General features: G+C 43.4%; 1 protein-coding gene across 1 annotated transcript in view; it reads right to left on the bottom strand.

Moving 5' to 3' along the window:
- LOC121331076 (hemicentin-1-like) overlaps positions 1 to 23,949 on the bottom strand; it is an 86,027-nt gene that overhangs the window by 4,308 nt on the left and 57,770 nt on the right. The window contains 61 exon segments of the mRNA XM_041278232.1: positions 307 to 432; positions 573 to 686; positions 1,125 to 1,259; positions 1,532 to 1,651; positions 2,039 to 2,101; positions 2,430 to 2,667; positions 2,793 to 2,914; positions 3,100 to 3,237; positions 3,354 to 3,503; positions 3,918 to 4,088; positions 4,382 to 4,552; positions 5,075 to 5,245; positions 5,541 to 5,711; positions 5,859 to 6,029; positions 6,170 to 6,340; positions 6,516 to 6,785; positions 6,874 to 6,955; positions 7,088 to 7,243; positions 7,245 to 7,279; positions 7,386 to 7,520; positions 7,612 to 7,825; positions 7,940 to 8,130; positions 8,321 to 8,590; positions 8,841 to 8,975; positions 9,081 to 9,218; positions 9,404 to 9,511; positions 9,702 to 9,866; positions 10,069 to 10,190; positions 10,385 to 10,541; positions 10,697 to 10,824; positions 11,010 to 11,154; positions 11,441 to 11,582; positions 11,849 to 11,985; positions 12,136 to 12,217; positions 12,400 to 12,596; positions 12,859 to 13,137; positions 13,286 to 13,383; positions 13,491 to 13,674; positions 13,830 to 13,954; positions 14,072 to 14,231; positions 14,439 to 14,588; positions 14,768 to 14,899; positions 15,339 to 15,420; positions 15,574 to 15,776; positions 16,131 to 16,244; positions 16,573 to 16,734; positions 16,949 to 17,045; positions 17,153 to 17,340; positions 17,790 to 17,903; positions 17,996 to 18,193; positions 18,520 to 18,670; positions 18,790 to 18,935; positions 19,064 to 19,177; positions 19,288 to 19,461; positions 19,576 to 19,767; positions 19,996 to 20,082; positions 20,233 to 20,346; positions 21,215 to 21,382; positions 21,610 to 21,891; positions 22,541 to 22,702; positions 22,841 to 22,963. Coding sequence (XP_041134166.1) covers positions 307 to 432; positions 573 to 686; positions 1,125 to 1,259; positions 1,532 to 1,651; positions 2,039 to 2,101; positions 2,430 to 2,667; positions 2,793 to 2,914; positions 3,100 to 3,237; positions 3,354 to 3,503; positions 3,918 to 4,088; positions 4,382 to 4,552; positions 5,075 to 5,245; positions 5,541 to 5,711; positions 5,859 to 6,029; positions 6,170 to 6,340; positions 6,516 to 6,785; positions 6,874 to 6,955; positions 7,088 to 7,243; positions 7,245 to 7,279; positions 7,386 to 7,520; positions 7,612 to 7,825; positions 7,940 to 8,130; positions 8,321 to 8,590; positions 8,841 to 8,975; positions 9,081 to 9,218; positions 9,404 to 9,511; positions 9,702 to 9,866; positions 10,069 to 10,190; positions 10,385 to 10,541; positions 10,697 to 10,824; positions 11,010 to 11,154; positions 11,441 to 11,582; positions 11,849 to 11,985; positions 12,136 to 12,217; positions 12,400 to 12,596; positions 12,859 to 13,137; positions 13,286 to 13,383; positions 13,491 to 13,674; positions 13,830 to 13,954; positions 14,072 to 14,231; positions 14,439 to 14,588; positions 14,768 to 14,899; positions 15,339 to 15,420; positions 15,574 to 15,776; positions 16,131 to 16,244; positions 16,573 to 16,734; positions 16,949 to 17,045; positions 17,153 to 17,340; positions 17,790 to 17,903; positions 17,996 to 18,193; positions 18,520 to 18,670; positions 18,790 to 18,935; positions 19,064 to 19,177; positions 19,288 to 19,461; positions 19,576 to 19,767; positions 19,996 to 20,082; positions 20,233 to 20,346; positions 21,215 to 21,382; positions 21,610 to 21,891; positions 22,541 to 22,702; positions 22,841 to 22,963 — 9,240 coding nt within the window.

Raw genomic sequence — 23,949 nt, 5'->3', positions numbered from 1 at the left:
CATAGCAAACCAGACAGTTTCTTTGTACATTCTAGATACAATATAGTTACCAATTGAGCTACGGTTATCTGGTGTCCATCACAATGAAATAAAAAGCTATTTCTATAGCCTGAATGCTAACACAGATTTTAAATGAACTTATAGTTCTTGTAGCCAAGTTGTGTTAAGTGATTGTTAGCTTGTGACACATTTGTGTCCTTTATTAAGATGTGTCTACATCTTCTAGAAGTTGTGCTCTGACGAAGGTCTTACCACGAATATATTTCTGTTAGCCATAGTTAAAATGATTGGTCTAGTTACACTTACCAACACAGGACCCGTTACCAGCTTTAGTCATGCCGCTGGGGCACAGGTCAATGCACTTGTATCCTCCTCGTGTGTTCTTACACTGCTGATCAGAACGGCACACGCTCTGTCTACATTCGTTGATATCTGAGTGGGAAATGAATAAACCGTCTTTAGTGAAATCTCTTTTATACGCTGCACTCTCTCTGAAACCTTTTTTAAGCAGGCACACGGTTTACACAGCTAGCCTGGCATGCTGGCGGTCCGGCAGGAGTTCTGCTACGTACCGACACACCTCCTGCTGCTCAGATGGAACCCTGGGTTGCAGGCGCAGCGGAAGCTGCCGATGCTGTTGAGACACCTCTGGTTGCACGGGTTCAGTTCCTGGCATTCATTAATGTCTGAAAAGTTTAATGGTTCATATATAAGCTTTTATTTTCCTCACTTAAGTAAAAGAAATGAATGGAAATGACCCTGTATTACATTACAGTACAATACAAATGTATTTATATATAGCGATGTTCACACCATGGTATCCCAAGCGCTGCACAAACAACTATCGAGTATATATATATATATATATATATATATATATATATATATATATATATATATATACACCACTCCAGTTACAACCAGTTATATAAAAGCACATTTTTAAAAAAAGTATGTCTTTCAATTAACTTAATGGTAACAAGAATAGAGTTCCAGAACCAAGTCAAAAAACAGCAACAAGCTCTGGCTCCAGTTGATTTAAGACAGCTTTTGGAACATCTAAAAGTTCTGCATTTCCTCTTCTCAAAGAACGAATAGGAATATACGGAGTTAGTAACAGTCACCTTGGCAGCTGATTCCGTCGGGTGTCCTGCGGAAACCCCGGCCACATCGCACCACGCAGCGGTAGGAGCCGATGGTGTTCTCACAGTCCTGACCTGCGTGGCAGGTATGCCTTCCAAGCCCGCACTCGTCAATATCTGCAGCCACACAAACAGAGTACTGTCAATGCATGCAATGCACTGATATACATACTGTGTTTAAAACTGGAGGCAAGAACTGCAACAGGTTGTAGCATTCTGCTGGTGGGTATGCCAAGAGGACATTGAAATTACAATTAGTTCAACCAGTTTGCCATTCTGCATGTTGAGTCAAAATCAGATTTTTTACAGCAAGCCTTTGCAATTCAATCATACTAGTCAGGAGGTATTTGTGGTATTGATTGAGTGTGGCATTTTTCTTAGCATCCTACCTTGACAAGTCCTCCCATCGGCCGATATAGTGAGTCCACGGGGGCAGGAGCAGTAGTATGTTCCAATGGCATTGTGGCAGGTGTGGGAGCAGGGGTTACGGGCAATGCATTCGTCCTCGTCTGTTTCAGGAGAACCACGGCAGAAACACTGAAGTTACACTGTCATTTATAGCAATTCCAACATTATATAAAATAACTGAACAGAAAATCTCTGTTTCTTTATTAAAGCGTTCAGAAAGAATCAATGCACTTTGCATTTTGTCCAGCAATTTAGCTACCCAGGATGTTGAATTGAACACAGATTGTCAAACCCATTAGAGTACATGCACAGGATTTGTAAAACATGTTCAACAGCCCCTTGTTTTCTGATGTTATATATCAAATAAGGACAATAAAATGCACCTGTTATATTGTGTTAAATATTCTCTTTGGTTGCTTGTTTGCAAGGTCAAGCGGGTGATTCGTTAAAGCATCTTATATGAAGCAAATACTCTACAGTACAATTACCTGCACAGTAGGGTCCGGCAGAGTCCAATTGGAAACCATTTGGACACTGGTTACTTCGATCACCTGCAAATACAAAGATGACACTTTTATTAATGCCTGCTAATAGGGATTCTTAGTGGTTACAAGGAACTAATAATAATACATTGAAGAAAAGGACAAAACACATACTATGACCTAAGCAAACATTTTTATGATGTAACTGTCAAATTATAATGATTTAGTGTTCCATAACCATACATTTGCAATGTCCAGGTAAATCCAAAACCTAAACAAAAATTCTTCTCTGGTAATTTTTTACAAGGGACATGATAGATATAGTGCCAGTTTAAGTCTAGATTTTCAAAACTTAAGCTGCCAAACTATTAGTCTGTAAGTGGAAAAGGGTGAGAACCTTTGGCGATGGTGGCGTGAATCTTGTACTCCAGAGTCTCCTCCAGGGGGTGGTACTGTGCAGTGATTGAGGAGGCGTGGAGAGCCTCCACCAGGAAGGGCATGCGTCCGCGGGAGGTCTCGTATGTGATGGTATGATTCCAGGAGTAAGGCACGCTCACTTTATCAATGCTAAACATCCGTGTGGAGTATGCATACAGCTGGCCAGCGGCTGTCTGGATATAGTCTTCTGTGTAGTCCTGAAACAACAAACAAGCTTTTTTTCTTTATTTAGCAAGGCTATTATCCACAAGGATATCCTTTCAGAGGCACCACATTTTATGCAGCCAAGACAGTGATTCGATTTGATTGCAAATAGCCATACCTTGACATTGATGTCAGCAGAGGAAGGAAGCTGTAAGATATACCCATTCACAATGATGTCCAGTAACAAAGCACCATCTGAGTCCAGCCCACGTGCTATATGAGTCATTCTCAAGATCTCTCCTGAAGTACAAAAGGGTTAGTAAGAAGTCTGCTTGGCAAACCCCTTTTCATTTAGCATTCTCTTGTAATGATACTGCCATTAATAGTCATTCCAGTTGCATAAGTCAAATGCTATTAAGAAAAGTTTTAACATATGCATGTTTATAAATTGTCAGTATATATCTTTCAGCCAAGATTTTACAAACCGGTTGCAAACTCCACTTGTGTCTCTCGTCGGAAGACTCCCCCTGTTAGGCTGAACCCATTTACTGCCTCTCCAATCTCTTTGGCTGTGGTCCAGTAGATTGGGTTCAGGATCGAGATGAGTTTTCTCATTGCAGGACCTGTGGTAGCAGAAAATTGGGAGGAAAAATATTTCTAACGGCCCTATTATCAAACTATCCTACATGCATGCTCTATCTGGATCTTTTCTGGTTTGAAGAGAATCCATTGCACCTACCAAGGCTTCTGGGCACATTGGTGATGGCTGCCTGTATAATCCTGGTACCAGATTCCTCACCGTCGGTGACTGTGGCATTCAGGATTGCAATTCCGAACTCAATGTTGTTGATGTTTCCTATAACACTTCCCCTTGCTTGCTGGAGTCCACCTGGATCAAAGGACAGTTTTAGTTAGAGATCTTGTGTACCTTGTATGCCCTAAAAATATGAGGGTATGATTTGCATGCTGATGATAGCTGATGTGCAAACTGGAGAGCAAATTTCAAATTTGACAGACATGCCTGCTTTTTTCCAAAACATTTTTTCACAAAAATCACTGTTGTAGATGAAGTATAGACAATAAATGCCCAAAGCACAGTTTTATGAAAATCACATAATTGGTTTCCAAAATATAGCCTTCAATAGATCAGATTATCATGCCAGTAGCGTTAAAAAGCAGGTCTCTATGGATGAAAAGCCATAGTTTGTCCATGGTTAACTTGCTTTATTCCCATCATATAGCCTAACCAAAGTATGCACAGTATGTATTTCCACTATCTCCTATCTCCAGTTTGGTGACTTACCTGGGCATGCCTGAATGTTACACCTGGACACCTGGGAAGTGTCTCCCGGGCAGGACCGACCCTCATTGGTTGGCGTTGGGTTGTTGCACAAGCGAATCCGGTTCCGTTCACCTGCACCACAGGTAACCATACACTCACTCCAGTCCTGCCAAGGACCCCAGTTACCATCCACTGTAAACCAAAACACGATAGAACAAGGACATCCAGTAATTTTCAAGTACAGCTAACAGGGGATTCTAATCTTGTCAGAATTTAGGAGCTACAAAGAGTTACCATTTGGACTGGGGACCTCTTAGTGAGACCACTGCTGTAGAAAGGTGAAGAACATTTATTCTCGATGTTTGAGTAAGGAATTTGTTTAAATACATGTTAAGAAAAGGTAGATTCCAACATCGTTTTGCTAACTGGCTTTCAGAAAAACAAACTGGCAATGAAATATCTGGATGAGGCACTGTTGGGCTCACCTGGACAGGTGCCTGTGTTACACCTCTGGATCTGGGTGTCAGCTCCAGAACAGGCTCGACCCCCATTGGCTGGTCGGGGATTGTCACATGTTCTATACCTGTGCATCTGACCTCCATTACACGTCCGACTGCAGCTCCCCCAACTGCTCCAGGGGCCCCAGTTACCATGGACTGGAAAGAAGAAGTCATCACAAACATTAGGCTTTGTAGAGTATACACAAGTTCAAACAGGCTGTATATACAGTAAAGCCTGTCCAGTCCAGCCCCTTTGTAAACCAGCATTCTGTGTAATTCAGCATCAAGCTCTGACCAAATCCCTGTTGAAAATAAAGGTGTGAACCTGTCTATTCTGGCATCTGGCATGGTTTGTAAGATTTGTTTGTCTAAAATCAATGTTAATCTCACTATAAACCTTGAATAACATGTTATACCTACACATTACTTTTACTGTATGTACTGTAATTGTTTTTCGAAGTATTCAAATAGCTTGCCATTTATATTTATTTAGGTACAGTATAAGATTTTGCAATACCTCTGTAATCTAGCAAACTGTATAATCCTGAGCAATTTTTCCAGTCCCAAGTGATACAGGTTTACTGTAAGAGCAGTTAGAGATGGAGGATTACACAGGTTTTACTATAACAGCAGTTAGAGATGGAGGATTACGCAGGTTTGAGACTGGGCTATACTCACTGGGACAGGGCTCGCTGTTACAGAAATCAATGTGGACATCGTTGCCTTCACACTGGTGCCCACCGTACTGTGGTGAGGGGCTGGCACATGCTCGGGTTCTCTGACGTGTCCCTCCACCACAGGACAAGCTGCAGGCTGCCCAGCTCACCCATGATGTCCACTTCCCATCCACTAAGGAATGAGGAATGAGGAATTACAAAACACTGTGTCGTAATATATTGAGGTACTTATTTTTCACTTGAAAATAATTGCATTGCATTCATTCAATTTAGCAGCTGCACACTGCTCACTGGTGCATCCTTGAAAACAACTCGTTTTTGCGAAATGCTTTAACATGGCTTTGCGGAAGCAATTCATGGAGACAGTCACCAATTTCTATTCAAAACAGTCATAATAAAACAAATATTTTTTTAATATTGTTTTAATGCTGTGCTCTCAATGCTGGCTTGTGTTTGAAGCTCCTTACCTGGGCAGTGTCTCTCCTTGCACACTTGGGTCTGTGTGTCCTGTCCCTCGCAGTGGAGCCCATCAAATGAGGGAGGGGGGTTGTTGCACAGCCTCAATCGGGTCTGTGTGCCTTTGTCACAAGTCTCGCTGCATGGGCCCCAAGGCAACCAGGCACCCCAATTACCAGCAACTGGACAAAAAAATAAACAGAGATGTTAGTTAGTGTGAATTATTACATTGAACATTGATAGTTAGTGTTATACATACTACACACAGCCACCCATACCTTGGTCTGTGTGCAGTACATTTGCAAACAACCAGACAGAATTTCTCTTACCAGGACAGGGTCTGATGTTGCACATAATGGACTCCACGGCCTTCCCCACGCAGGGTCTGCCCCCATGCTGTGCAGGGGGCTTACTACAAGAGCGAATCCTGGTTCTGTTTCCCTGGCCACAGGTACGTGAGCACTCTTCCCAGGACCGCCAGTCCGACCAACTCCCATCCACTGCAAGACATACGCAAACAAGCCAGCATGTGAGACACAGTAGGATAACCTAATAGTTATGGACTCCATGTAAATCGTTGCATTATAGATTTTGTTTTTTCCACAGAGATATCCCTCTCCTCCGTTAGTCCTGTACTAACCTGGGCAGGGCTTGCTCTGACAGCTGCGTGTCTCTGTGTCGGCCCCGAGGCAGTGCTGGCCTCCATTGGCTGGGAGAGGGTTATTACACTGTCGGAGCCTCTTCTGAACTCCCTGCCCACAGGTCACACTGCACGGGGCCCACTCCAGCCACTCAGAAAACCCACCATGCACTGCAACAAAGGAACAGGCAAAACTGTCAATGATAGGACATTCTCTTGTGGAACTGTAATCAGACTGATAATGATATACATATACTGATATGTATTTTTCCATTACACAAACTAATCCACTACCATGTAAACGGTTATATTAAATTTAAGTGAAATGTGGTCTGCAAGTACACACCCTGTACTGTCACAGGTACTCTGACAAGCATAGAGCCCAAGAGGTTCCTGGCCACACACTCGTACTCCGAAGTGTCCTCTTTTTGAGCTCCGGTCAGGCGCAGTGAGTTGTTGGACAGAATAGTGATCCGGTCATCTCCCAAGATGGGGCGCCCCTGACGGGACCACTCGATGGTGGGAGGGGGCTCCCCATTTGCTTGGCAGTTCAGCACAATAGTAGTGCCAGCATCTACAATCGTCTCCACAGGCTCCACCATGATGGTCGGGGAACCTGGATAACAGAGACCATCAAGCGTTACTATGAGACCTTTCCAAGGGGAATGTTAATTGTGCTTTCTTCTTAGGGATTGTTATCTTACTTTGCAAGGTTAGCGTGACACTGCGTTCAACCATCCCAGCATCGTTGGTGGCGATACACATGTAGCTGCCACCATCTTCATTCTAATAATACAAACGTGTATCAGTAAAACCTCATAAAACACAGATGACAGCCACTGGTAATGCTGCTACAAGTAACACAATCTTAGAGTGGATACAAAGGAAAGGAAAGCAGGGATCTGTATGTGTAAGTACCACAGTGCCGTAGATAGCGAGGGAGCCGTTGTCGAGCTGGCGGATGCGGCTGCTGATCTGAATGTTGACTCCTTTCTTACTCCACAGGATTGTAGGAGGAGGGTCTCCCCGGACCTCACAGTTCAGGATAGCGTTCCCTCCCAGCGGCTCAATCCGGGTTTGAATGGAAATCTCCATCGATGACTGGAGGCTCTGATGCGGTGACAGTAATAGACGTGTTAATACTTTAAGATAGGCTTATATCAGCCATGGCTTCAAAGAAGTCCTTGAGGCAATAAGCAAAGGGAATTCAGTTTACCTTTGACATACACAAAGCCTATTGACTTGATGGAGCCCACATTGTTTTCTGCTATGCATGCGTAAGTTCCTGAGTCATCCTTGCTCACTCTCTCAATAACAACTTCGCTGTGACCATTCACATTGTCGAATTGTGCTGAGAAGAAACGAGATACAGTGTGCTGATCAGCGTTTAATCTTTGTAAAGCCGTGGCATAATGTATAGATGTGGTACAGCGTATGCATACCTGGTATAATGTTGTTGTTGAAGGCCCATGTGATCCGGGGGGTGGGCACGCCGACAGCCCCGCAGAAAAGCATCAGACGCTCCCCCTTGTTTAAGGAAGTATCCCCCAGCAGCTCGGTGAAGGCAGGGTGAACATGTACCGTTAGGCTCATTGTCTTGCTCTCTTGACCCACAGCATTGCTTGCAATGCAAGTGAAACTTCCTGTGTCATTAGGCTGCCAGAAAAAGAGGCAAGAGTTTAAACAACCCCTATCAGGGTATCCTGCTCTAGTGAGAGCGCAGTCATGTCTATAATCCTCTGTATGTAGTACTTCATGCCTGTGACTTACTTGAGCATTATCTATGAGGAGCTCCCCTGACTGCATGACAGTGTATTTTCCTAATATATCAGTCAAGGGCACTGCTTCCTTTTCCCAGGAGATGAGTGGCTGTGGAACCCCATCTGCGATGCAGGGCAGCACCGCCTGGGAGCTCTCGATCACAGAGTACTCTGTATCGGAGCTGCGGATAGTTGGTGGGACTGGAAAAAAAGACAATGAACAATTAGAATAGACAAAGAAAAGAATAGCAAATACAATCCCTGTAGGCCCTGGGAATCACAAAATGATCTCGATAAATCACATACATTCATGAAAAACAAATTAAAAATGGCATTCAGTTTATCCACATGAGATGAGCTTTTTTATGTGCCTGTGATGAGGCTCACCTACCATGCACAATGAGGCCCATCTCAATGTTGCTTGTTCCGGCCACGTTGGCCACAGTACAGGTGTAGCGGCCGGTGTCACCGGGCTGGGCGAAGGTTATTTGTAGTGCTCCGGAGCTGAGAACACGCAGGCGAACAGACTCCGTCACCAGGTGTCCATCTTTGTGCCATATAACTTCAGGGGCAGGGTAGCCCTGAGCCTCACACAGCAGGAGGACTGATTTATCCAGAGCCACAGTGTAACTCTTTGTCTGAGACACAATGACAGGAGGAACTGCGGAAACATGATGAAAAAAAAAAAAAACTAGTGAAACAGTTGGATGTCTACTACCTCTCACCAACTTTAAAACAGGTACTAATCATTTCAAGGCTTTTAAGAATCACTTTATCTGTGAAGACACTGATGTAAGTCTGATTATATACAAATGAAAAAATGAAAGCCTTCTTTTGTGTTAAGGAATTAGTGCTAAAAAATGAGTGGAACTATTATGCCACTAAGTGTAACAATATTCCTGTTTAAATACCTTGCACTCTCAGTTTAGTCTTCCCCAGGGCTGTCCCAGCAGGATTCTGTGCAACACATATGTATGTCCCAGCATCCTCCACTTTGGCACGAGCTATCTGCAGTGCACCATTGGGTAACAAAGTAAAACTACCTTCTGGATAGGAAACAGGTTAGCAGAGTTAATGTCTCAAAACCACACAGCTGCTCCAGCTGCATTGTTGTATATTACTAAAAGTCAATCCGCTTCGATGTCACTTACGTGTGGTGAGGATGTTGATGCCCTCTTTCTGCCAGGATATGGTTGGTCGAGGAGTTCCAGTGGCCTCACAGGGCAGGGTGATTGGGTTATTGAGAATGACGTCTACAGTGCTGGGATGCGCCTGGATCGCTGGGGTCTCTGAAATGGAAGAGTGAGTATTTCCGCTAACAACAACAATCAATTTAAACAGCTGTGCAGTGGTGTTAATTTGAGTATATACCTCTTTAATTGTAGTTCATTTTACTTCCATAGACCCAAATTTGGATGCAGGCTAGTTTACCTTGTATCCCCCATGTGCGCCACAAGTTTAAGATGAGGCCTACCCTGAACAGTGAGATGGACGTGCCTGTGGGCAGATCCAGCAGCATTCCTCGCTACGCAGGTGTATCTGCCACTGTGGCTCAGCTGGGCAGTGCTGATCTCAACAGGCCCTGGAAAAGAAAAAAGAAAAAAAAACAAAAACAATGATGACTGACTGTCAGGTCTCAGTTCAGTCAATGAAGGCTATACAGCTTCTCACTGATCCATGTAGCTTGATTAGCATGCACCTCAGCAGCTGATGCAGCACTCCATCTCATATAGTTAGCCCTCACTACCCAGTCTTCATCGTTGCAGTGTTACCTGTGGGGAGGATTCGGTAGCCATCTCCACGTGGCAGCAGTTTGACCCCGTCTTTGCTCCAGTGGATGGTGGGCTCAGGCACCCCAGTCGCAGTGCAGCTGATCACTGCAGGGGACAGCTTCGTCACCAACAGCTCTGTCACCTCGTCAGCAATGGAGGGAGGAACTGCAGTACATTACAGCAAAGACACAGATGGCAAAAGCATTACAGTGCAGCCTGCACTTCTCTTTCTTAGGTCCTCTCTAAATACATACAGCAATATTGTACATAAGGCTTTCTGTTACCTATAATAGTGTAGCTGGCTAAATCTGATCTATCAAACTACCCTAAAAGAATGGTATGTGCCCCCCTCCGTCTCCACACTTACCCTGTACTGTGAGCGCAATAGATCTTTGATCTTCCCCAGCATCATTGAACACAATACATTCATAGACTGCAGTGTCATCCACTGTGGGGGCAAACACCACAAGAGATCCTGAAGACAGAAGCCTGGGTGCAAGAATGGCCAACAGCAAATATGTAAATATACACAAACAAATTACAGTGCTTCAAACCTTGCAATGCTCTAAGACAATCATCCAGGAGTTTAGTTTCTTCCACTAACCACAGCACCCTTTATCTTCTGTATGACTAGCTCCACTGTACTGTGATTTTTAACACAATTAAGAGAACCCTTCAGTAACCTGTACATATTCTGGTTCTGGTCAGTGCTGAGGAGACGGCCGTTCTTCTTCCAGGACACATCAGGTTTGGGAATGCCAGTGGTCTCGCAGGACAGGGTGGTCTGGACATTGACAGTAACAGTGACGTTGGTGGGGCCCTGGGCAATAGACGGAGCCACTGGGGATAGTGAAAAGAGGACATGTTTACTGTGCATGTTGAGACATGGTTAAGCTTTATTGATTTGATTATATTATTGAATCTTTACCAGGTGCCTTGTGCTTATTAACAATAATAAATGTAGATGTTACAGCATTTATAGAAAGCATATTTACCAAAGACTTGCAGGTCAACTCTCTTTCTCTGGGTCCCAGCGGGGTTTGTGGCCATGCACAGGTAACGCCCCATGTCTGTAACCTGGGCTGAGCGAATGTGGAGAGACCCGTCTTCTGAAAAGGAGTATCTAAGCAGACCAACGAGAAACACAATTACAAACAATACTTTTTACCATATTCTAATACTTGAAACTGTAAAATTGGTATATATTCTTATGAAATATAAATCAAAACATTCGATTTATAGCTACAGCAGGAACCATTAGACCATTACGTACTGTATATCATACAGTATGAGAAATGTAAAAATGACCTAGGATTGTTTCCTGCCAGTATGGCCCCGTCTTTTCTCCAGGTGATCCTTGGCTTAGGGAATCCGCTGACAATGCATTCCAGCACGGCAGGCTTGTCGACGGGCACAGCTACTGTCTGGGGGCCATCCTGTATAGCTGGAGCAACTGTGTGTAACAAAATACAAAACATTCATAAGCACAGTTGGGATGGTCCAGAGAGGTCAGGTTTGTAAACATAAGAAGAGGAATGTGTTATGTTTAATCATGACATTTCTTTAAATACCTTTTATAGACCCCAAAATGCTGTGAAATAAGCCATGCATAAACCTTGATATCAGATATGTCCTTCTCCAGCTGAGGGCTGAGTTATACTGGCTGAAGGAAACAAGGCTGTATTTGGTACGGTGAACAGAGTCTACTGTACAGATGTAACATATAGCAGGTTATATACCATGGACAGCTAAGATAAACTCTCTGGTTGTCGTCCCGGCAATGTTACTGGCAACACAGGTGTACTGTGCCCCATCCCCGAGCTCAGCGTTGTTGATTTGCAGGTAACGACCGTTGGATAGGATGCGGACACGAGGAGTGGCCTAGAAAGAAGAAACAAATAAAAAGAGATGCATTAAGATCCAATTCATTTAATGGAATAAGAAACATGAGGTTGAGATGCTTTTTTTCTCATCTCATATAACCCCAATGTGTTTATTGATGTGTAACGATTTCCGAATACGGATGTAAAACTTGATATAGTTGGTGTAAAAGAAAAGCATATCTTTATTAATCTGCATAGCAGGGCAGCCTGCTTGAGTCTTCAGATCTCCTTTTCTGTTCATGCTGCTCAGTAATTCAGCAGTACCTGTAGTGGCTCTCCATCCTTGAGCCATGTAAGGGTTGGTGGTGGGACTGCGTCCGACTTGCACTCCAGGATCGCCTGTCTGTTCTGGAGCACTGAGAGGTCCTGGGGAGCGCTCGTACCCGCGATGTTGGGAGGAACTACAAATTAAATCCACGTGTTATTTAGAAAGACTTTAATTAAATCTAATCATAAACAGGAAATTCCAAAAAATAAATAAAAAAATAGCTAAATGAATAAAGAAAAGAGAAGTCAAGTTTCTTTTCAAATCCAAAAGCAGCTTGGCTTACCATGTACTCGCACTAGAAACTCTTTGTCATCATCTCCTGCAGGACTGGATGCCAGACATGTGTATCTTCCTGTGTCCTCCACCTGTATAATAGGAACAGTCACAGACACTCTGCATTAGTTTTCCCACCCCTTACTTTGAGGGGTCATCACATAGAGCCTTCCCCTCATGTGCCCAACTATAGTTAGTACCATGTCATTTATCCAACAGAAAATTAAAAAATGCACAAGACAAACCTACTGCTGTAATGAAGACACATTAGTACCTGAGCGCTTGCTATGCGGAGCACCTCTCCCCTTCGCAAAACCCGAATGCCATCAGTTTGAGGGAGGGGTCGGCCGTCCTTCATCCAGGTGAGTTTGGGGGCAGGGATCCCAGTGGAAATGCAGAGCAGCTCCAGGGCATAGTTCACAATCACTGACACCTTCTCAGGAAAATCAGAACCATTGATATGGGGCGGGTCTGGGGAAGCATAAAACAATGATATATAAAACATGAAAACAAGAAGAGGTCAGTACTGCACAGTCACTCGGTACATTTTACTATTGCTTCACTGTTCCCTGAGTAAGTTTCAAGAATCCATAAGCATTAAATTCTACAGGAAACAGACTATGTCTTTGCTGAATAATTTACTGTTAAATGAATGTAGTACTCTGTACTGGGTGTATTCTAATTTCGTTGACCACCAAACCAGCAGCTGTTGGAGTCTGATGCTTTGACTTACTCAGCACCTGGAGATTAAAGTGCTTGCTGTCATCCCCTGCTTCGTTGCTGGCTATGCAGGTGTACCTGCCAGTATCCTCCACCTCTGTCTGGGTGATTTGCAGTGCCATTCCCTGGTTCAGCACAGTGGTTTGGGCACTGAGCTGCAGGGGTAGGCCATCCTTCAGCCAGGCCAGGGTGGGTGTGGGAGTGCCATCAGAGATACACAGCAATGCGGTGGGGTTCCCTTGGACCACCGTCACATCCTCCACCCCTCTGGCGTTGTCCAGGCTCGGAGGAACTGATGGGGAAAAGTCAGTTTTTATCTTTTATAACCACTTGGTGCTGTTAGTATTGTTCATCAGAAAGAAAACATCAGCGTGCAGCTCTACGAATTGCACTTTTGCACTTTCACTTACTGTGCAATCCCACTGTGAGCTAAAACTCACCGTAAACCTGCAGGTTGTAATGTTTGATGTCAACCCCTGCCCGATTTGAAGCGATGCAGGTGTAGGTACCTGTGTCTGATACCTGTGCTCTTACAATTCTGAAAAACAAAGCAAAACCAAAAAGTTATTAGCAGTGAAATTGTAACGTCCTTGACTTTGTAGAGTGGCTCTGAGCATTGAGCCTGTAAATGGGAATGTAACACACCTGAAGACCTGTCCGGCAGACAGTAGTCTGATCTGGGAGGAGATGGGCAGAGGGAGGCCGTTCTTCAGCCAGTTGAGCTGTGGTGGGGGAGAGCCTGCAGCTATGCACTCAATGTTGATGGAGCTGTCCAGTATGGCAGTCAGCTCTTCTGGGATTTTCCCATTACTCTGGATAGATGGAGGGACTGCAAATGAAAGGAAGATTGAAGCAGAATCAATCAGAATGCATTACAGTTTCACAGGCAGTCCAAGATGATTGGTCTAACTCCGTTTTTTGAGAACATTCACTTCATCAACAACACAAATTTGCTAGCTTGTTCTCATAAAGTTCATTATTCACCGTATATGTTGAGATTAAATATCCTGTCCTCTTCTCCAGCCAAGTTAGTGGCCACACAGGTGTACTTCCCTATGTCTACAGTCTGCACTCCTGTAATACTCAGGGTGCTGGCATCTGGGGAAACTCTGAAAGAACAAAGCAGCATTGGTCTACAGACTGGCTAACTATACATTGGCACAGGATGTACGTGCAGAACACATCTTTACTATTCATGTAACTCCATAAAACAAAGTCTTTATCACCTTATCCTTCTTGCTTCAGTCACATTCAGTTTCTTCCCATCCTTCAGCCACTTGATTGTGGGTCTGGGGATCCCTTCAGCACTGCAGACCAGCTTAACAGTTTCGTTTACCAACACACTAACCTCGCTGGACATCTCTGAACCAGTGATGTTTGGGGGAACTTGATGAAATAGTTATACAAAAAAAAATAAATTACAACCACAAATACAACCATATGATGCTTGTATTCTTCTTGCAAATAAACAAACTCTAACCACTTCCTCATTTTATACACCTGTCTTAGTTTTTAAAAAGACTCATAAGGACAGTATGAGAAACCAGCTGTTGACCAATTGTGTTAAAGGAACAAGTTCCCCTCTTGTTGTACCTTGGATAGTTAGGAAGTAGTTTTTGTGTGCTTTTCCCTCCACATTTGATGCCACGCAGGTGTAGGTGTCGCTATCTGAGAGCTGAGAGCGGGCAATCTGCAGCTTACTGCCACCCGACAGAATGTGCATCTCCAGGGACTCAGAGTTTCCTACGGGAAAAGCAAACGAAGCTCTAAAGGAATTCCTAATTATTAACATTAAAGCATTAACTGTAACTAACAGCCACAAAGGTCTGTTTGATATTTAAGATAGTGTTCTAGCAGGTGCTTGGCTTTAACAAAGTGTAATGAATACCACTCTAAAATACTCTAAAAGAGAGCGCACTCACCTATTGGTGTACCATTTTTAAGCCAGGTCACTGTGGGAGGTGGGATCCCTGTGGCATCACAGGCGAAGGTCACTGGGTTACTGATGGTCTCCAGCACCTTCACATCTTTAGGGCCATCAATGCTGGGGGGGACTGGCAGAAACAACACAGGCAGCACTCAGGACATGCTTAGAAACCTTGATGTAGTGTTTAAAACAAAATCACTGCTTTATCAATACAGTACTGATCCAAATGAAATGTTGTATATACCAGAAGTCCAGCAATGGAAAAGTGATACTATATCATATCATTTACCTTATCATTTATCATTTACAATTCTGTGATTTATTACTGTTGTAAATATAGTATGAATAAATAATGCCACAGTGGAATACGTGCAAAAAGACAGGCCATGCTCTTTATCTGGTGCAGAAGGATGGGCCAATGTAAAACTTTACTGCAATCTTTCAAACACACAAGTTGTTACCTTAACTCTAACCCTAATTAAGAAGTGATTTAAATCTTAAGTTCTGTATTCAAATTCTCTCAGCTTGACCCATCTTTCTGAACCTTTGCCACCTTTGCTACTTACCATAAACATTGAGGTGGAAATTCTTGTCGACCTGTCCAGCAATGTTGGCTGCTTTACACACATATTGTCCCGTATCTGATACCTGTAGTATAAAGGAAACATTTAGTAAAGGGCCCGGGTGTGTTCACAAGTAGAGGTTTATGCTTTTTACCTCACAAGTGAGGGCTATGCTTTTTTAACCTTAAAACACTGCATAACCCTGAACTGCTCATTCTATGAGAGTACCCTACTATACCTCAGCCCTTTTGATTTCCAGCAATTGTCCATCTGCCAGGACCTTGACATTGGCAGACTCAGTGATCATTCGTCCATTCTTGTACCAGGTGATGCTGGGAGGGGGCACAGCGTTCAACTCGCACTCCAGTGTCACCGAGTTTCCAACTCGCACGCTCACAACAGCAGGGTTGTCCCCACTGTGGTCTCTTATACTGGGGGGAACTGGAATAACACAGGGATCAGAATGCCAGTACACAGAGGGCCTGCATTACACAGTTTGACGCAGCTGTGTGTTTTAAAGGCCACCTCTGGATTGCCTTCTAGTACAGGTTACAAAATCATAATAATCTTTTACATAACATCCCTTAAAAGTAGATAAATATATTTTCAGTTTACTGGCAAGTATCACTACAGATTTTTTTTTTCTTTAAATCCAACAAGTTCTGTAATAACAACATGTTCAAATAACATCATGTTATCATGAATAACTGCATGCACCCAAAGAAAGACAACGGCGTGAGTGAGTGAGTGAGTGAGTGAGTGAGTGAGTGAAGCAGTAAATAAACAAACACCAACCAAGCACAGTGAGGAAGATTAACTTCTCGTTCTCCCCGGCCTGGTTCATTGCTACACAGCTGTACTTCCCTCCATCTGACAGCTTCGCTCGCGGCATCTGCAAGGTACGTCCTCCTAATGCCCAGAACAAAGCTACAATTAGCACTCAGAGTCATTACACAAGAGAAACTACAATACCTCCATTCCAGTTTTAAGATTATGAATGAGGTAGGGGGAAGCTGTGAATTAACGCATCAACTGCAAGATTGGAAACAGAGGCCTCTGTATACTGACAGGAAGCATAAAGGGTTAATAACAAACTGAAGTTATTCTTAGAGCAGCTGCATGGCTCTTTGTTTATCTAGTTTGTTTTCATATCATGTATGATATGCATGGTCAACAAGAATGCACATAGTGAGAGTCTTTTACAGAGTCTAAACAGTAAGGATAAAGGTTCACTGACCGGGCATTATGAGCGCGTTACTGTTCAGCTGCACTGGCTTGCCATCTTTCAGCCAGCTAAGAGTGGGAGGAGGGAAGCCTGTAGCCTCACATGTCAAAGAGATGAAGTTGTTCACGACCACCGTCACATTCTCAGGGTTCCTACCCATAACAGTGGGGGGCACTGTGAAGTGGGGGGCACATGTTACAGTCACTCACAAAACCGCACTGCAGGGTATTAAACAAGGCACATTCTACTGCTGATGGAAGCAAAGCCAAGTGGTCCTATTGAGATTCAGAGCTCTTATATTTAATTAAAACTTTGCCTGTAATGATTCATTTGTCAGAATAGAACAAAGACTTCCAAAATGCACCTGGTACAGTTGAGAATCACTTACCGTGTACGTTGAGGTTGAAATACTTCTCAGCACTCCCTGCCACATTCTTTGCCACACATATGTACCGCCCTGTATCTGTTACCTGAGCATTACCCACCTAACATGAGCCAAGAACAATGCTATTAAGACGCAGCAGTAAATAAACAAGTTGGCATCACTTAATGAATTACATGAAAGGCATTGACAGCAGATTAGGCTGCTCACCTGGAGTGTTCTTCCATTGGACAGCAGCTTGTGTGTCTTGCTCTCAGTCAGGGGCAGACCGTCCTTCAGCCAGGAGATTTTCGGGGTGGGATTGCCATCGACCAGGCACTCCAGCATAGCGGTCTTGTTTACCAACACGGTGACCTCGCCTGGCAGATCTCCATCTTCACCCCTGATTGAAGGTGGAACTGCAGACACATGCAAACTCTTCGTTAAATCCACTGTGGTAAAATATTTTTAACGTATGGTTCTGCTTTTTGGGTAAGGATGGGTGAGAGCAAGTTAGGGTTTACGTTAGCTCTCATCGTCTTCAAAAAAAACAAAAACAAAATAATTTAAAGCTCCTGCAAATGTAAAAAGGGCCATATACAGAACCTAGAAGCCACACATTTTTTGGTACCAAGAAATCAAATCTGCCAACCATAAGTTTTTAAGCCAAACTAGTACCTAAGTTACTCAACAATCAGCTATATTTCTGAATTATACTCCATAATAAGTAATCTATGTAACAAACGTACTATACAGTAAAACAACAGTGGTTTTATCATAGGTGTTCGTAGGCATTCCTTTCAAAACTCCAAATCTATGCTATTCAGCAGATGTCAGCCAACAATATTCTGTCTCTGATTTTACTCACAGAGAATTCTGACATCATACTGAATGGAGTCCTCTCCTGCTTCATTCGTGGCCACACAGGTATACCTCCCAGCATCCTCTGGCTGAGCCCTGGGGATCTGCAACACCCGGCCTCCTTACAGGAAGAAAAAACAGGGAAGCAATATTACAAATGGGAGGTGTTTGCCATTCAAAGACAAAAACGTGAGCTTGGCTCTTATCCTTTACCTGGCAGTATCAGCACTTTGTCACTAGAGCTCATGGGTTTGCTATCCTTGTACCAGGTCAGAGTGGGTGAGGGCACGGCATTGGTCTCACAGTGAAGGGAAATGGGATTGTTAATGACAACATCCTTGATATCAGTTCCACTGATGCTGTCCACAGAAGTGTCTTTGATTCCTGTGGGTTTCTGGAAACTTGGGGGAACTGCAGGTCAAAAAGAATACGTTTTTTCGTCATTAACAATTCTACCAGCTAAGTCAGAAAACAACACAATTAGCGGCGCCTACCCAGTGACCGAAATATAAAATCCCAAAAGCCAGCATTACGAAACTGAAATTTAAGTGATTATATAATGTTAAAACACACACGCGGCCAAAGAACACTGTTCCAGTTAACTGATCTAGTTACCAAATGGTAACACCCACAGAGACCACAAGAGGGCGCTCGCTCAACTCAAACAGAAAAAAATATCTGTTTCGGCAGCAGTTGAGTGCTTTCAAGCAGCACTTCATATAATGAACGCATTTTACCTTGTATATTTACATCAAAGTCCTTTTCATCCTCCCCAGCGATGTTCGAAGCCACACAGGTATAGCGACCGGTATCTGACACCTGGGCTTTCCTGATCTGGAGAATACGTCCATTTGCTGTGATTGTAACATGGCCATATGCTCTCAAGGGCTGTGAGAGGTCAAAACAAACAGGTTTTACATTATAATAATAATACACATTTTGTTCCAAAACTGGTCAAGTGATAGCATTGCTGGTTATGTGTAAATCCATGAACTGCTTGATTTTACCTGTCCGTCTTTGTACCAGTTCAGGGTGGCAGTGGGAATTGCCTGAGCCTCACACTCCAGAGTCAGACTGTTGTTCACTTTTATCTTCACTTCCTTTGGAGAGAGGCCAATACCTGGGAGGTCATCTTTGCTTATCACAGGGGGGACTGGGAAAATAAATATACAGTCAAACAACTATGATGTGTGTCTCATAACAAACATGTTGCTATTGGGTCCTCATAACAGATTGTACATAGAATCTGCATAACATGAATTGCCAGGATGAGGTACTTACTGTTAACTTTCACTTCGTAATTCTTGAGGGTCTCCCCGGCTTCATTGGTGGCCACGCAGGTATACCTCCCAGCGTCCTCCTCTTGAGCATTCAGAATCTGTAGGGTGCGTCCACCTTTTTAGTGAACACATTAGGCTTATTAGTGTGGATGCTGATGAGACCCTGTCCTAGCCTGTAACAGAAACCTTGTTTTAATGAAGCATTGCTGTTAATACGTTCCTCACCGGGTAGAACCCTGATGTTTCTGTTAGATTCAAATTGAGCTCCATCCTTAAGCCAGGTGATGGTGGCAGGTGGGTAGGACTGCGCCTCACACACCAGGGAGGTGGGGCTGTTCAGAGTCACCGTCACATCTTCAGGGGTCCCCTGCACATCCACTCCAGCTATTGTAGGAGAAACTGCCAAGAAAAAACATAAAATGTATTAGAGGATTCTAGTACTTTTTAAAGGGTACTGGGGAGGGTGTGTCATTCTTCTATTGTGTAAAAGGGACACATTTTTAGGAACCCTACCCAGCACGTTGAGGTTGAAATTCTTGCTTTTGTACCCGGCAGTGTTGGATGCCACACAGGTGTATCTCCCCGTGTCTGCCACCTGGGTGTGGGAGATCTGCAGGAAGCGTCCGTGAGACAGGACCTGGTGCTGCTCATCCTCAACCAGGGGCTGCCCATCCTTCTGCCAGCTGATCTGTGGCACAGGGTTACCTGCAGGTTGAGCACACAGCAAGATGTAAAGGGAGTTAGTAGAAACAGAGAACAATGTGGACGTTGAGAAATTCATTATTAAATACAGTATGTACAGTATGATGCATGCAATAAGAGATATATTTAAATTAGTCAAGTTTTGTTTAGCAACTGAACTTTTGATTACTGTAGCAAGTCTGCAATATCTGGTCTAGTTGTACCGCAAGCTACACAAAGTCTAAAGCTTACCTGTAACCTCACACGTCAATGTCACTCTTTGCTTCTCCTTCACTTTCACATCTTCCAGCTTCTCTTCATTACCAATGCTTGGTGGAACTATTTTGGGGGAAAAAAGATCAGTTCAAAATCTTTACAAATCATGTCACACTCAATTCTACAGCAAACAGCATTCTTTTTTTTTTTTTTTTTTTAACTGTTCCCTATTGGTTTATGCTTTCAAGTGAGAGGCTCTGGTTGAACACATACCCAGGATATGAAGGTCAAAGTTCTTCCTCTCTTCACCAGCAGTGTTGGACACCACACATGTGTACCTCCCAGCATCCTCCACGGCAGCATGCATCAGTCGCAGCAGCCGGCCACCTGCCCAAAACCATGAGGTCTGGATCATTGTGAGGGCTAAATCAATCACTAGCTTTCCCAGTAAGTGATGTACATTGATAACAATTAGATCTCAAAGTAAGAATCTGCTGTATTAATATTTAGTGAACTGCATGTAGCAGCAACTGTATGGAATTCCTTTGCCTTTATCTGCCTGCTAATGTTTTAAATAGGCTTAAATGCAAATGAGCGCTGAGTATGATTAACTATTAGCTGTGCTTAGCAGGTGACTCTCTAATCTTGACTCAAGCCTGGATCAATGAAGAAAAACCAAAAATCCTAAATTCCCTTAAAATCAAGTAAGATAAGTCATTGCAAGAGAGGAGCATAAAAAATAAGCAATAACTTGGTTATTCCAAACAAACAGCTGTTTAAACAGAAAATCACAGGCCTCAGTTCTCAGTCCACTAGACTACACAGTTAATGTGCTTCAGGACGTGGCTGACTTCTCATGAGGAAATACAACATATGGGTAAAATAGTGTCATTTAAACTAGACAATTGCAGCAGATTCTATAGAGGCTACCAGTACAGGTAGGTGCCATTGCCCTGAGGTCCTAAGCTGAATAACCTGTTCTGAAACAGCTGATACCATATCCTACAACAGCAGCACCATCATACAGCAGACAGAGCACATCTACCAGCACCTGTAAGAAGTCCTGCTGGATTGCTATGAATTTGAATATGCTCACCCATGCACAATTATTTGGGGAAAACGTCTCAAGCACTTTCAGTGGTACTGTATGTTTCTTTTAATATTATAATGCTGTTTAAGGGATATATGCAGTAGATTTCATGAACAGACAAAACTGTCTAAGCCTGTAGTTTGTGAGGTTGAGCTGTGGACGTACCAGAGAGAATCTTGACAGAGCTGGACAGGCTGATGGGGCGCCCGTCTTTGAGCCAGGTGATGGCAGGCAGTGGGATGCCAGAGGCCTCGCAAGACAGGGCCACAGGGCTTTTCACCACCACATTGACGTTTTCTGGGGACTTCAAATCTCCACTGATACTAGGAGGCACTGACAGGCACAAACAGGGGAGAAAAGTGTTCTAACATCACACTCGTTTTTTATTTAATATACATGATGCATGTTGGGTTTCAAAACTGAATCTAACCAAATTTAGAATTCAGGTGTAAAAAATGAAACAAAATGTAAAGTTTTTCAAAGGCACACACTACTAATTACAGTAAACAGTGGTAAAAATTAAACTTTGTTATTATTTTTTTACTTTATGGTGTACTCACCGTGGACATTGACATCGTATTTCCTGTCAGCTTGTCCAGCCACGTTCACGGCCACACACATGTAGCGGCCTGTGTCAGACACCTGGGAATTCTTGATCTGCAGCAGGTGGCCCTCATTCAGAATCAGCACCCCTCTGCCATTTACCAGGGGCTGGCTGTCCTTCAGCCAAGTCACCGCAGGCCGCGGGATCCCCTGCGGTTCACACTCCAGCGTGACGTCATTCGTGCGTGTCACTGTCACGTCACTCGGACGGCTCCCGCTGTTCAAGATCGTAGGCCGGACTGAGGTATGTATACAAAAAGTCTACAGTTTAGACATGTAAGCAACACTACTGAATATTATCATTCTCTAACAGGGACGTCCCATCACAGTCCTGGAGAGTCAATGAGACATTGAACTACCTCAGGGTCTGGATGGAGGTTTCATTGGTTCAATTAAGCAATTTAGAAAAGGGTTGGAACTAAGACCAGGCGTGAAAGGGACACCCCTACTCTAACTTAAGCTGAGAGGGAAGTACACTCCTAAATGTATGACCTACAGCCCCTGGTGTTTCCTGGAGTTTAATGCAAGTAATTACCAACCCCAACTCTTTCAGGTGCCACCTTGTTTTTCTAGTTTTATAGAAATAAAAATGCACCAAAAAGTTTTTAGTTGCAAACACCTTGCACCACATAAATCTTGTTTTCCATTTGTCCTGCATTATTATAATATATAAATTATACTATTAATAATAAATACCAGCACATTTGATAAGGTGTGAAGGGAATTTTCTCTCATCCTTCAAAAACTTATGTGCTATTACTGTGATAAACATAGTGTGTTCAAAATACAGAAGGCAGCTGGTTCCATGCCATGAATGTAATGCTGCCTCCCCTGTCAATGCAATTTGGAATAGTGCATTGGTTTAAGTAAATGCACAGTCTTCCATACCATAAACCTGCAGGTTGTATTCCTTCATGGTGTCCCCAGCCACATTGAAAGATATACAAGAGTAAGAGGCAGCATCAAGCTTCTCGGCACTGGAGATCTGGAGCTGTCTTCCTCCAGACAGCGCTCTCACCCTGCCTCGGGAATCCACTTTCAACACAGCACCTGCACACACTCAGAGTCAGGAAAGTCTCTTCTATTGGACAGTAATTCATCCAAACAATCCAAGCAATACCATTTTGCCTGGTGCCTTTTGTAATTCACATACATGGTTGTGTAGAAATGCATCCAGGTGTTGCTTACCATTCTTTTTCCAGGTGAGGCTGGGTGGAGGGATACCGCTGGACTCACAAACTAAAGTTATGAGGCTGCCTTCAGTCACAGTGAGCTGAGAGACTTCATCGGAGTCCCGGATACTTGGGGGAACTGACAATAGAAAGCATATCATGTTTGTTTATATTCAACAAGTGGTGTGGAAAATGAAATGCAGACAATTCAGGCTTCGCACTGTATATGATTATACTGGGGAATAGTGACATTTAATACAAGTAAATTAGTCTATTTATTGATAATTAAGCTTCTCTTTTGAACTGCTCCAAATGCAGCTGCATCAAAAAATAGCAAACATTTTGAATTGTCTAAATGCAGCCTGTTATTACAATTGAACATTACCTGTCTTTACTGTGCACGTTTTTTCACATGATGTTTGCTTTCCAAACCTGAAACTGCATGCAGCCTTAAACTAGAGTGCTGTCAACCAACAGCCTGAAGATCAAGAGAGTAAATCCCTCAGCTTCTTAAAAAAACACAAAAATACACTTTCTAAACATTTGATCATGTTTCCCACCAATGTGCCAGAAAAAACATCCTCTCTTTCCCTGTCCCTGAGTAACAAACTTCCCTCAATAAAAACTTGTTTTTATTTCTCGCTTGGCTTGCAGTTGCTCCGCTCAATCTGTTCCCTGGACCAATCAGCTGTCTGTTTCTGCAGCCAGCAGGAGATGGGTCAGCAATTGGAGAGCAAGATAAATGGGTTACCGATGGAGAGACAAGGAGCCTGAACTCAGATCAGAGGAATGGTAAACTGAGATACCTCACAGGTAATCGTAATCCCTGAGGACGGATCTCTACTTGAAGTGAAAAGTGCATGTGGGAAACCTTCCCTTGTCTCCCCAGATTCACAAAACAGACTGCCACCTAATCCTTGCTAACAGCTCCCTCTGCTCAATTCACTCATCTTGTAATGTTCTGAATTTTAATACAAAGCACAGTAAGCCTTTGCTCTGAAAGTCAAGGGCTAAAGTGGTGGGCAGATATCAGAGGCACCTGCACTTATAAACCAGTCCTAAGGACATCATCGAGGAATGTAAAAACATGTTTGTCTATGTGCTTATTTACATTTCTTTTTGAAC

Source organism: Polyodon spathula, chromosome 18, assembly GCF_017654505.1.
Source record: "Polyodon spathula isolate WHYD16114869_AA chromosome 18, ASM1765450v1, whole genome shotgun sequence".
NCBI classification, from domain to species: domain Eukaryota; kingdom Metazoa; phylum Chordata; class Actinopteri; order Acipenseriformes; family Polyodontidae; genus Polyodon; species Polyodon spathula.
Note: the sequence above shows the minus strand (reverse complement) of the source record. Positions and strands in the feature narration are given on the sequence as shown.